The sequence below is a fragment of the Triturus cristatus genome, chromosome 8 (genome assembly GCF_964204655.1).
Source record: "Triturus cristatus chromosome 8, aTriCri1.1, whole genome shotgun sequence".
Classification (NCBI taxonomy): Eukaryota; Metazoa; Chordata; class Amphibia; order Caudata; family Salamandridae; genus Triturus; species Triturus cristatus.
In genome coordinates this window covers 588280293-588294066 of record NC_140591.1, presented here as the reverse complement: position 1 = coordinate 588294066, position 13774 = coordinate 588280293, and the positions used below count along the sequence as shown (strand labels likewise).

At 42.0% G+C, this 13774-nt stretch overlaps 1 protein-coding gene across 7 annotated transcripts in view; it reads left to right on the top strand.

The window, feature by feature from the left end:
* Positions 1–13774, top strand: part of KLF12 (KLF transcription factor 12) — a 987741-nt gene that overhangs the window by 541754 nt on the left and 432213 nt on the right. For 5 of the 7 annotated variants that reach the window (XM_085622005.1, XM_085622011.1, XM_085622007.1 and 2 more), the window contains one exon: positions 581–601. The exons of the other annotated variants lie outside the window; for them this stretch is intronic. In XM_085622005.1, the coding sequence (XP_085478131.1) occupies positions 581–601 (21 nt within the window). The remainder of the gene's footprint in view (positions 1–580; positions 602–13774) is intronic. 7 annotated transcript variants of the gene reach the window in all.

Genomic DNA, 13774 nt, shown 5'->3' with positions numbered 1-13774 from the left:
TCAATGTGGAGGTTATAGTGTGGACTCACCTGGCAGCATTGAGATCTTTGTGCAGATAGAGCATGTTCTATAGACATGGGGTGGGCTTTCATTGGCATCTGTTCATATAAAGAGCTGTTTTCATCAGTTTTTTTTATACTGAAAGGATACAAAAGTAACTATTTCTCTTCTTTCATGTTAATTGATCTCACCTTATATATAGTCCTTATGAAAATTTTTACTTAGATTTAATGAGGGTTGTGCAGACAATTGTGTGATGCTGTGCAATTTTGAACTGTGCCTGTAGGCTTTTTAAGTAAATAGCCTTGTGTTGAGTTGAGCAAAACAAGCACCTGCAGAAAACCCTGATAAAAAAAATCTTCAATGTGTTTTGTTCCATCATCTTCTGAAACACACTTTACAATTGAAGCAGAATTCCTAAGTTCCCTCTGCCTCTTTCTCGGGTTTGTGAACTGCTACTTTTGTGGACACTCTGTTTACTCAGTTTTCAGTTGATGGATTATTTCTTGACTGCCCATGCGTTTCTGTCATTTGCTGTTAATACACTGCCCCTGAATCCTGTTGTTTTTCCTTTTTACAGAAGTTTCTCATTATCTGTCAGGTACTGGAAACTTATTTTGTTCTTATTTACTTTGTTTATTTGGTTATTTATTTCAGGAATTGTTTACTTGGTTTGGGGTTGTATGACATGTAATGTAAAAAAACACAGACTATGGTTTAGAAATTATCTGGGTTAAAAATAAGCCAGTCCGAGGGTAATAGATGATTAGATCGTTTTTGTAATGGTTGTACAAGCAGAGACTATTCCCATTTGTGCTGCCTGTCTTTGGCATGCACAGTATCTTTTTGGATCCTCACTCTGGTTGATAATGCTGTCTGGGTAAACTTCCGATGTATATCAGAGTATTTCAATCATTCAGACTTTTGTTTATATTACCATAGCATATCAATCAAAACCGTACTACACAGCATCAAGCTGCAGAGTGCTCGGAAGTATAAGTCAACCTTAAATAAGTAAACAAATACATTTAGACTACTGTTAAAATATGGATTTGGGTGCTTCTGTGTCCATCTCTACAAGTTCACCACACCCAGATTTGAGTTTGCCCTGTCTGTAGTTAGCACTTCAAACCTTTTGTGTTGTTGGCCTTTGTGTGTATGCATCACTAGTGATGGGGTGTGATGCTAGGGGAATGGAGACTATAAATATATTAAATGGAAGCATATTGGGTATTAGACTGGTTTACAAGCAGGGGAGAGAGGTGGGGGGATCTCTTTTTTTAAAACAAGATTTTATCTAGATTTAAAATGTATGTTTTAAAGACAAGTGTCTAAACATAAGGAATACACATTTTTTATATCAGAGAGTGGTGGCTGTCCTCCTTGGCTGTGCAAATAGACAACTCATTGCATCACACTGTGTTTGCTTGTACCTGTGGCTGAAGCATAGCAGTGCTCAATTTACAGTCTAATTGTATTACCCTTACCTTCCCATTTAAAAAATGGACAAAAACTTAAAACATTAAAACGAAAAACACTGAAAATTAAAAGTTATGGTTAGGAGCTTAGTCGACAACACCAAACCATAGCTCGCATACCAAATACAATTCTACTGACCTCACAATAATACCAATAATAAAAGGACCTAAATCAAAATGTCATTAAACATCAACACATAATCAAACCAATAAAGGATAGTACATTCACATTCATCTCTGTCACAGTGATAAGGGTAATGTAATATGTAGTCTCACCTGTAAGATGATTTACAACATGTGTATTTGCATCTGTATTATTAAGAGTGAGGTCATGTGCTATGGGTTTGTTGTGTGAGTTATGGTTTGCTGTTGGGTGAGTTATGTATTGTGCTCCTAACCATAACTGAATGAATTTCAGTGGTTTTAAATTCAAATTGCTAACCATAACTGCACTTTAACTGTGTTATGAGCTGAATTACTTTTATGTAAACATTCTAAAGTTTGTATACCCACAGTTTACCATAATTTCCCCTCAATCCTTGTTTTTTTCAGTGAATATAAGTATATAGCTATGAGTTGTTGAGTCTTATGGCAGTTACCAGTTTCCTAAACAGCAAATTATGTTCGGTGCCGAGCACAGTAAGCTCATGTTGCATTCATTATAATATTTAACCACTGCAACAAAGATCCATTTCTTGGAAGGTTAAAATATGTGTGTAAGATAGTGATATAGTAGGTCTTACAATATGATAACAGCTTTCAAGTGTCTGACCCGCCGCAAAGTAGAAGATAAAATTCATCAGTAATAGGACATCCCTCAAAAAAATGGATGCTACCCCACCCACCTCTGTCTTTTCTTTCTAAAGCCTCATTCGGAGTGTGGGTCATGGTGACATTTCCCGATTATGGTGTCATCACCAGATCACCATGGGGATGATCAATTGGCCAGAAGTGATACTACTGAAAGTGATGTTGCACAGTTGCCCAATTTAGAGCCACCTTTTTGGCAAATCCAGTTCTGTGCAAGATGCCCATGCTGACCCTGGTGGCAATGCACAGAACACTGTCTAAATGTTCCTGCCATGCTTAAGGAAAGGTCCCTGCATCACAGGGACATTTATTAGGTGGTACTGAAAATGCCAAACAGTTAGACAGCAACGGTATGCATCGGCTTTTCCACTGAATAAATCTCACCAGGTAGGCAGCTGGTCATTTGGGCAAACAATCTCTGACACCATAGCAGGAAGGTAAAATTAGATTTACATTACACTGCTGATAAACATGTGAAGAAAAGAAGGAACACATACATTGTTTTATATGGTGTATTCCAGTTGGTTGTCTGCCCTGCTTGCAACCTGCAACACATGTACAAGGAAACAAGAAAAAGCAAGAACTTCTTATATTAGTCTAAATTCTTATTCTACATTTAAGATCTACATGTATCTGAGGTAACCTTGATAAAATCGAATATCATTTGAGTCAACATACTGAAAGAACACCTTAATGCATTTTTACTTCTCTTATTTTTTTGGGGCGAAATACACTAACTTTAAATACAGTGATATCCTACCAGGCAGGCAAGTGTCTCACAATAGAGTGGACTGTACTCTTCCAGGGCAGGGGAGGCCATAGCCTCCACTGACCTAGTGGACTAGCGTGCCACACACAAGGCTCTAAATGATGCTCTGTGTATTTAGGACAAGCATGCCTATCCCAGAATTTCATTGCTAAAAGTATTGTGTTGACAGTGTCCAATAAGAAACATAGTCTAGATGTGGACAAATCAATTTATTCTACTGTAGTTAACAATATCAAACCCAATATGTAGCTGATATTCATAAAACGGTGAAGTTAGTAAGTAAATGGATGATATTGTGCCATTGGGGTACAAGATTCTTAGGCTCGACCGCCCTGTCAAAACCGGCGGCGGGGTCGCAGTAATCTATAAAGACACTCTCACTGTCACCTTTCTCGACCAATGCTGTACTAGGGACATTGAAATCCTTGTTTTCAGAATTGGTTCCTTGTCACAAGCTTGCTGGAAGGGAGCACTGGTGTACCGTCCCCCTGGCCCTTGTGGGGAGGCTTCGACTCTCCTTCTGGAGACATTAGCTCCTCATATCAGCATAGGGACTAATTTTGTACTCCTTGGAGACTTCAATGTCCACAGTGAATTGGCTGACAATGCAGATGCGCGCAACTTGCTGGCTGATCTATCTACCCTTGGTCTTAAACAGTGCAACCAGGGTCCGACCCATCGGGCCGGTCACCCCCTCGACTTAATCCTGTCCAACTCGCACCTCCTGTCGTGTTATCCTTCTACGCAGGTGGAATGGACCGATCACTTTGTAATTAATTTCTCCCTCCCCGCCCTCTTTACAGAACGTTCCCAACCTGCTCCCCTTCCGTTATGGCGCAGGCAGTGGTATAAGGTGTCCGCTGACACTTTTAAATCTACTTTCGTACCTCCCGATTTTCTCCCCTCTGACTCCACCAGTTCGGCTCTGTCTAAATACAATGATGCCTTGATCACGGCGGTCAATCTAATTGCCCCTTTAAGACGCTGTAATCGGCGCTCTGACCGCAGGCAGGAACCATGGTACTCTGACCTACTGCGTGCGGAGAAAAAGGCCTGCAGGAAGTTGGAGAAAGCCTGGAGAATCTCACGCAGTATGACCGATAAAGATCGCTATGGCTCAGCCATGAGACTCTATCATAAAAACATCAGAGCTGCCCGTAAATCCCACATTGTCTTCCAACTGTCTGAGGCTGGCAACGACCCTAAACTACTGTACCAGGTTCTTTGCACATTTACCAAGCCCGTCGCCTGTGACAGTCCTGAAATGCTGACCCAAAAACTGTGTGAGGATACCGCTGGGTTTTTTGCCAATAAAATCGATTCCATTTATCGTAACATCTCCCAAATAAGCCCACCTACTGAGGAGACGGTCCCCTCTTTTAGCCCCCAGCCCGGAACAGTCGGTGCTGTTTCCGCTACGCTGTCCTCTATTCCCGAGATTAGCTTGGACCAAGTCAACTCCCTGATCGGGACTATTAAATCAGGCAGCCCAGTGGACCCTGTTCCTGCCCGTGTCATGCACCTCATTGGGAGTGTCCTCAGTCCTTCCATTCAGACGGTGATCAATCGCTCCCTCTCTGAGGGACTGGTCCCCAGGGAGTGGAAGGAGGCCATGGTCAAGCCTATCAGGAAAAACACCTCCATCCCCTGGTCTGATATGACTAATCTGAGGCCTATCTCCCTCTTGCCGTTCATCAGCAAATTGATGGAGAAGCATGTGAATCACCATCTTTCCAGCTTTATTGAGCAGGCCGGCTGTCTGGACCACTCTCAGTCGGGGTTCAGGCCCAGGTATAGCACCGAGACGGCTCTCCTCTCCGTCACGGATGCTATACGCTTGTCCCTGGACAGAGGGATGTCAGTGGTGTTGGTGCTGCTGGACTTGTCCGCAGCTTTCGACACCATATCCCACGCAATTCTCCTTACCAGATTAAAGGAGATTGGTATTGATGGAGCCGCCTTGGCGTGGTTCACCAGCTTTCTCTCTGAGCGTACCCAGAAGGTGAATATGGGTTCCTTCAGCTCCCCCTCGGCCAGCATCACCAGAGGAGTCCCGCAGGGCTCCTGTCTCAGCCCTACGTTGTTTAACGTATATGTCTCCTCTTTGGCTAACATTGTGAGGTCTTTCGGGTTTATGCCTATCTCCTACGCTGACGATACGCAGCTGCTGTTCACTTTTAAAGACTTTACCCCGGAGATAAGACAAGCTTTCTCCAACGGCATGACTGCGATCGCCAGCTGGATGGCCCAGAACTTTCTCCAGTGTAATGTGGGAAAGTCTGAGGTCATGCTATTCGGAGGGGCAAAAACCCTGTGGACCCCTGACTGGTGGCCCTCCAGTCTGGGTCAGGCCCCATCCCCTAAACAGGTGGTGAAAAATCTGGGGGTCCGTCTAGATCATGATCTCACCCTTGCTCATCATGCCAGCACCACGGCGGGTTCCTGCTTTCACATTATTAGCCTCCTTCGTAAGGTGTTCCCCCTTCTACCTGACCATACAAGAAAGACCTTGGTCCAGGCCCTCGTTTTGAGCCGCCTGGACTATTGCAATGGCCTATTCTTAGCAGCCAACGAAGGAGTGCTTAATAAACTTCAGGTGGTTCAAAACACTGCGGCCCGCCTGGTGACCAATGCCCCCCCTAGAACCCCATCCTTGCCCCTCCTCAAGGCCCTCCATTGGCTTCCCATCCGGAAACGGGTGGAATTCAAGATTTGCTGTGTGGTGCACAAGAGTCTTCACAACCTCGGTCCACATTACCTGGCCGAGAAATTTGTATACCACCGCCCCTCCCGCATTCTTAGGTCTAGCAATCAGCTATTACTTCAGGTTCCTAGACATAACAAGACCAGACAAGGAGGTCGCTCCCTCTCCATCATGGGCCCACGTCTGTGGAACAGTCTTCCTCTTTCCCTCAGAGATTGCCCTAGCCATCTAGCCTTCAGGAAACACCTTAAGACTACCCTGTTCTAGTTGGAGCGCTGCTCTACCTGTTCCTTCACAGCACCGCGCGGAGATACACCTTCGGGTGTGATGCCGGCGCGTTACAAGCCCATAAATAAATAAATAAATTGTAAACTTGCAAAATTGTTGAAACCCATTCTGAAGAAACATGTATTTCAAACTAATTTTCAAGATTTTTTCATAAAAAATTTCATTCACCGTGTTTCAAGGCCACATTGGTGAATGCCTTTCACTCAAAGCATTGTGAAGCCCTTTATATTCATCTTCAACAACATTTAGTTTCTTCCCTTTTTCTTCTGCTCTGCCTCCCCATTTTTGGTTTGTTTCCTGTACGGTAGGTGTGTCTGCTCTTGTCCACAAATTGCCCCCTCTCCTCGTCCATGATCCTTCTCTTCCTTGGCATCTCTCCGCCTCAGCTTCTTTCCTTCTATTTTTGAGTACAGTTAAAGACAAAAAATCAATTTCCTTCTCTTTCCTCCCCTCCTATACCTTCCGTTTTCTAGTAACCAGGCGCACAATGCCCATAAGGCTAAAAGAGCTTCATCTCCCTGTCAGGTTCTGTGGGCCAGGCTAGGGCTACTGGCCTCGCTGCCCAGTCCCATAGCAGCTATTTTGCTGGCCCTTCTCTCCTCTCAAATCCATTATAGCATCATTTACATTTTACAGTGCTCCCATGTCCGCTGTGACTCCTTGACTGTCTTCCTACATGAGCAATAATGATAGTTAAGGTTAAGGCCTTATTAAGAGTTTGGCGGTCCAATGGACCGCCAAACCTGTAATGGCGGCCACGGACTGACAGGCTGGCAATCTGCCTGCCACATTAGGACTATGACGGTTGGTCTGTCATGGGACCGCTGCTGCCACCAGGGATCCATGATCTGAGGCCCCTAAAAAGCTGGCAGTGCTGCTGCAGCACTGCCAAGCATATTAGAAGCTTCCTCACTTCCGCACTTTTCATGGCGGTGCGATCACCATGAAAAGTGTGATGGTGAGGAAACAAAGGGGGCCCTGCAGGGCCCTCTTGTGCCTCTGCAACATGGGGTGCATGCAGAGAGGCACATGGTGTGCCTCCCCTATCTGCATGCACCCCACATTCCTGAATAGAATGAAATGCACAACATTGTGCATTTCGGTCCGTGCAGGAACATGCTGTGAAAATCCCATTGCTATGCCAATTTCAAAGGCACCGCTGTGGGAACGCTAAAGAACTGCCCTCCAGAGACTTTAAAAGTCGTAATCTGTCTGTTTTGACTTTGGCAGTGTGGGAGCGGGATGGCAGCACCGTAACCCCACCCCACACTGCCAAATGCATAATAAGGACATAAGTGTTTGTGACTGGATGTCAAATTCACCCTTATTGAAGAAACGCAATGCAAGTGTCCATCAATCTTTAAATTAGGAAACTCTGAACTGGCAGCAAAAACCTGGGTTTGCTTTACTAAGAAAAGTAAACAAAAGTTTTTGTTTTATTGGAACGAAAATCTTAGTCGGTTTTATTTCTTTAGTGCTATCAGGCCTTTCATAACCTGTAGTGCTAATTAAATCTAGCCTGAAAGAAAGGAAATGTTGCATAATGGCATTCGGCCAAATAATTTGTTATGCTTTTTATGGTGCCTCATAACATAATTCTGCTATTTTTAAGCCCCATAAACCACAGATTTTATTATTACTTAATTTAACAAATTTAATGGTACTCTTAGAAGGGTGGAAGGCAGAACCTTCAAACTGTTGGACTACAGATAATTGCATGTTTCAGCAGCAAGCATTTAATTTTCTATTCTGGTAAACTTTCTACCTAATAGACATGACTTGCATTCACGTAGATGTGGGTATTAAAGGAAGGCAAGCCACTGAAGGCTTCAGCCAGGCTCGAGCCAGATGCCTGGCTCTGCTCATGGTACTCTTGAAGATTCAAACCCAAAGGAATGTGAGCTTTCATATGGCTTCTGCCTGACATCCATGCTCTAACCTAATGCCCCATTCTGAGGTACCAAGGAGATATATTCTTGCATAGTTAAAAATCTATGTTTTCAATTTTGATGATACTGTTTCATATTTTTGCATTACGTTTCTTGCACGATTTACATGCCAAACATTCTCATGGCTTGGCTCGCATACTGGTATACTGGGTCAAGGCAGACATTTAGCTCAGTTCTGGGTCGGCTCTCCCTGTTAATATGTTGGCTCACTCACCTTTAAAGGGTATATTTGCCAGTACTGCACCTTCTCCTGGCATCTATGTGGAGTCTAGAGGGTGTGGTTGGAAAGGTTTGTGACGATTCATCATACGGCGCCAAAGTTATAAGCAAACCAAAAAATCAATTTCCTATGGAAATGTGGTGCTAACTGTAACTACCGCCACTGATTGATATAATTAAAAAGTTCTCCTTTTTACATGGGCATGCCCATTTGTTTGGTGAATTTTATTGCTGAAGTTTAGACTCTTCACAAATGTATACAGCTGTCCAGTATCCTGCGTACAAGCTCTGATTCCTAAAACATGTAGAATTGGGCAAATCTCTCGCTGGCTTATTTAACCTTCTTATAGGGACATAGAATATGGTGCAAAAATATAAATGTCTCTTGTGGAATGCAGCACTTATTGAGCAATTTACTATTGCAGGGGTCTCCAACCTTTTCTGTAATAAGAGCTACTTATGTTCAATGGAAATCAGTCCGAGCTACTGATATTATTAGTTTTGTAATAGGGACCCCCTCAGACCCGATTACATTAGTGCCTACATTCTGGGAGATTACCAGCAGTAATCACCTCACAGGATCAGACAAAGTTGCCAGTAGTACTGCAAAAAAGGCATTGTCAATGTGGAATGACTCTACATGTGTACTATATATCAGCCATAGCAGCAATGCCACAGACATCAAGGTAATGATATTAGTAATACGTCTCCCCAATGCCCCATGTCTTATCAGTCAAATATCAGCTTTAAATATATTTTGGGAATTCAGTATATTTTCAGCAAACATTAGCTTATAAATTCTGAAAAATTCACATCTTTCAATTTTGCTATACACATATTAATTCAGCCAAGCAAAATCTAATTTAGTAAGTTGTGCTGCATACACTAGAGCTACTTACAGGTTGCTGGAGAGTTATCAGGAGCTTGCAAGCTACTGGTTGGAGAAGCCTTCACCTATCATTGTAGCCTGACTGGTGCAGTGTAAAACCTGCAGGGAGATGAGCTAAAAGAATCCTTTTTTACCAGGTGAAAACGTACCTTTTAAATATCACCCATATGTAAGTCCTATAGCCCCCAAAGTAGGATACATGGTATTTAAAATTGGATCATGTAGAAAATTAATAATGCCATGCTCTTACAGTGACAGTGCCCTAAAAGCTACTTTTACTGTGGCAGAACTCATTGTCCTATGTAGAAAACCAAATTACAGATTCAACCACTATCATGTTATCTCTGGAATAAGAACAGCTATAAAAATAATCAAAGCAACATGTGTATTAGCTACAAAAAATCCAGCTCAATAGTGAAGTCAGATGTATCATAAATATTAAGGAAAACTAACTTTTAGAAGGCTACCCTTTAGGTGTCTGCTGAACTGTCAGTAGACTAATTATGATTATCCTCAGCCACCTCCCATGCTGCGCTCAGCCCAGGAAGAGGTCTGTAAGATATGTGAAATTCCTCCCAGGTGCACAAAATAGGCTGACCTGAATAAACAGAGATGACTCCTCTGAGCTCAATGGAATATGCAGGGGCGGGTCTGTACCCCTCCTATTGACACCAGAGTGTCAAATCCTGCATGACAGGTTTATCTGAAACATATGTAAAGGTTTTGGGCTTTTCAAAGGGAGTGTAAGGGATACCAGCACAATTCTTGTGTATCCCCTGTCTGGTTGAGGAAGAACCCTGCTTTGTCCAACCAGGCATCTGTCCCCGGGCTTGTTGTGGGTACGGTACCGCCTTCAAACTGTATTTTAGTAATAGGTGTAGGAGGGCATAAGGATTACCATAGTACACTCCCCACTCATAACCTTAGCCTCACAGACCAAGTTTAGTGTGGCCAATGACCTTTGTTATCTTGGATTCTGTTTGACACATGACATTTTGGGTCAATTTACAGTAAGGCAAACAGGAACTAATGCAAAAGTAGGTAGGTCAGAGCCTGGGAACCTTTACGTCATTGGTAAGAAAGGAGCCTGGAGTGTTTTAGGGTGCTCCCGTCCACTGGCTTGTAAACTCCACAAAGCAAGACCTTCACCTAGCCTTTCCCAGAACATTGCAGGACTTAATAAGAGCCACCAGACGGGTTGAACATTCTGCACTTGACATCTGTGACCTGTGAGAAGGACCTGAGCAGGTTGGACCCCCTTCCACTTGCAATTCAAGTGCAGAAAGACTTTGCTGTTGCTCTGTAACAGATGCCTCGAGAGTCTCTTAGTGCTCCCATAGAGTTCATGTGGGCCTTGGAAGTGTACTTCTGTAGTTGTTTGGGCACTGAAAGAAGCTTGGGCACTTTTTAAAAAATGTTGCTCCAGAGCTTCAAGCGGATCAGCCATGATAAGTCAGATTGAATTTCTAGTTTGTTCCATGAGGAGAAGAGTTTTTTTTATTAAAGAATAGTCTCTTTTCAGATTGGGACTTAGAAACTTTTCGAACTTACCTACTTGCAGGCCCTAGCAAGGTCAATCTACCTGCTGTGTCCGACCCGAAATCAATCACGGTTGACCTCAAAAAGCATCTAGGTCCCGGTCCACGGCAACCATTGACTATCATTGTTGCTCTGTGTTTCTTGTTGATTTTTTCACTTAAATCTTTAAAAATTCATATCTCAGATTTCCCTCATGAGATTTTTGTCGATTTGGTGTAAGTTTGCTTCTTAAATTTTTCTCTCTTTTTATAAATTGTTGTGAGATTTTTATTGTCTTATGTTTTTGACTTTCTAAGTTTTGGTATTTCTAAGTACCTTACACATTTTCTCTACATTAGGCTTGTATGCTGTGTACCACAGCTACCGGGGTTTGAGCTGAACTTTAAATTACTGAAACTTTTGTTCCTAACAAGATAGTGACTGTTGGTATGGTGGGCATCCAGCCATACCAACTAATAAACTATTTTTTCACATATGTGTGTGTGTGTCTCTGTCCGTGAGACCCCTTCCAAGTGTCCCCAGTACTTTTATTTGTGGTCAAAGTGGGCCCCTTAAAATTCACTTCTAGAGACGCCACTGCACATCTACATTTCACTTTGTTTTTCTTTGTTTTCTTTTATTTGCCCTTACCTGGCCTTTGCTACTACTTAATATCTGGGTTGCTGTATAAATACAAAAAAAGTCCACTTTGTTATGACAGATTTCCTCAAAACATCGACCTCATTTCTGTTGTATAGCATTTTTACAATTGGTTATACCTAAGCAATTAAAAGAAGCTTTGTTGACTTTTCATTTTAATTGCTGTACACAGGATTAAATCCTTATTCAGATGTCTGTTTTTCATGAAAAAGGGTTTTCTCTAAAATGGTTATCCTCCAGAAAGCAGTCCCTCCCTTATGGTTTTGTCGGCATTGCTTTTTCGCCCAGGAAACATGTACATGATTTAAGAAAATTGGAAATGGATCATTGCCTGAGCTGCAAATCCCTTTTAACAGAACTTTAAAGATTTAAACAGTAACCCCTAAAAGAGGGGACAAAGGGGACAAACGAGAGTAGTAAGTGACCACAGAAGCTACACTCTTTTCGTGTCAATGGGTATGTTTCTGTGTATTGTGTTTGTATATCACACACTGCCTTAATCGCTTCTAGGCGCGATAAGATAGAGGCAGCGGTTATAAAATGCTTTTTAGAAAACCTATGATTCTCCTCTGTGTATATAAATAAATTAATTAAGGGCTTAGTTCGTTGTGTTGAATTCACCAAAAATACTTTTTGTTGTGCACTTTGGTTCTCTTCACGCACGCATTTATTGGCTTATATAATATTTAAGCTGGTTTGGATGGCATAAATGGAGATGTGCCTTCTGGAACTTGTTTGACGTGGCCTCTAAAAAGGCTCCATGCTATTCGTGCTTCAGTTTGTTTTCTTCTTTTGATCTGCTCAAAGTATGTTTTTCACCTACGTATTAATTCTAAAGGCGCAAGAGCACGCCATCCCAATCTTCCGCTGTTGCCATGGTGTCTGTCCCGCCTCCACAAACGTGCGCTTCCTGGCCTGAAAACTGAGAGGCCACCTTATACCAAAGCACTCCTGGGACCTGATGTCGGCCTTGAGTAACGGACCCAGATACATTGTATTGACTGAGACAAATTCACCATTGTGGAAAGGTATTACTCGCTCATTCACTCAATCACTGTGGAGCTGCTGTTTTCCTGAGTTAATTTCAAATTATTTAAGGTGTAACAAGGACAAATGGAATTACTTTTTGGAGGATTGTCAAAGTGTATCCATTTTCATTTTTTTCAGTGCAAGAGCACTATGTGTAGAGGGACTGCAGGTGTCCCCTGAGGGTGGAAAAAATATGCATCTGTGCATCATGGACAATGCAGATTTTTCCATCAACAGCCCTAAGAGTCAGGCAAAAAGAGTGGTAATGGGAAGCACCATGGGGACGGTTATTGGTTTGGGAAAGGAGCAGTGCAACTAACATGGGAAGGTTCACAAAACACATTCAGTTTTACAGTGGGTTTAGTGGTAGGAATTTTTTTATATTGAAAAATTGCAGGAAAAAAATATAAATGCCTATTTGTTCTAGCTTTATGTCGGCATAAAGATTTCAGGAGTAGAGTTAGGTGGGCTTATGCCTGGAAATCTAGGAAAGTCAGAAAGTGTTTGCTACACGCATTTATCGTTTGCAAAAAGACAGAAATCTACTCCAACCACAAATATATAGTATGCCTGCATAGATTTCCTGATTTTTGGGAATCGGACCCTTATTTATGACTTTGCACTTGGCATGAGTTTTTCCTTATGACAGGAGACACAAGAATGGAGAAATTAATGTGGACAATAAAGGGCAAATGTTATTAAATGTCATGTTTCAACGATGATTCAAAATGTAATTGCATTATTCTGCAGTCATAAGCTTTCAACATAAACCCATCCAACTAGCTCTACGCTTTTCAGGTCTGATTACAAACCTTTTACAATGCACAAGTCAGGCTTACGCAAGCCTGAAACTCTACCTGACAAGTAGACATGATCTACAATGCCAACCTTAAATACAAACCTGTAATGTGCACATGTGGATATTTTGCTCTGCATGCGGATTATACATTATAGTACATGACACCGAGAAGAATGTCTGTGGATATTCACGTGGAGTGTCAGTGGTGCTCCACAAAATGAGATTCCCATGCAAATGAGGTGCATACCGACTCAGTCATAAGTTTATGGGAAGTAACAAATATTGGCAAATGCTTTCCATGAGAGGCCTTTAACGTTCATAGAACTTTTGGCTAATCAATATGTTGAACAGATGCTGGAAGCACAGGGATTTCTGAAGTTTTTGAGGAACCTCTACTTCTGGAGGTTCATTTACTTTGCAAAAAGAGGACTGTTTGATTTGAGTGGCTATTCAACATGAATTGATCTAGAGGATGATTGGGGCAGTGATTAGTGACAAAATATTGTCTTTTTTGTTAAAAAAAGATGACACATAAATTATTAAAGTTACACACCTTAGCAATGCGTTGCACATTCATTCAATACTCAATGTTAACAAAATACATGTAAATTTAAAGAAAATAATATTTAACTTATGAAATCAAATTGATATATGATAAATTG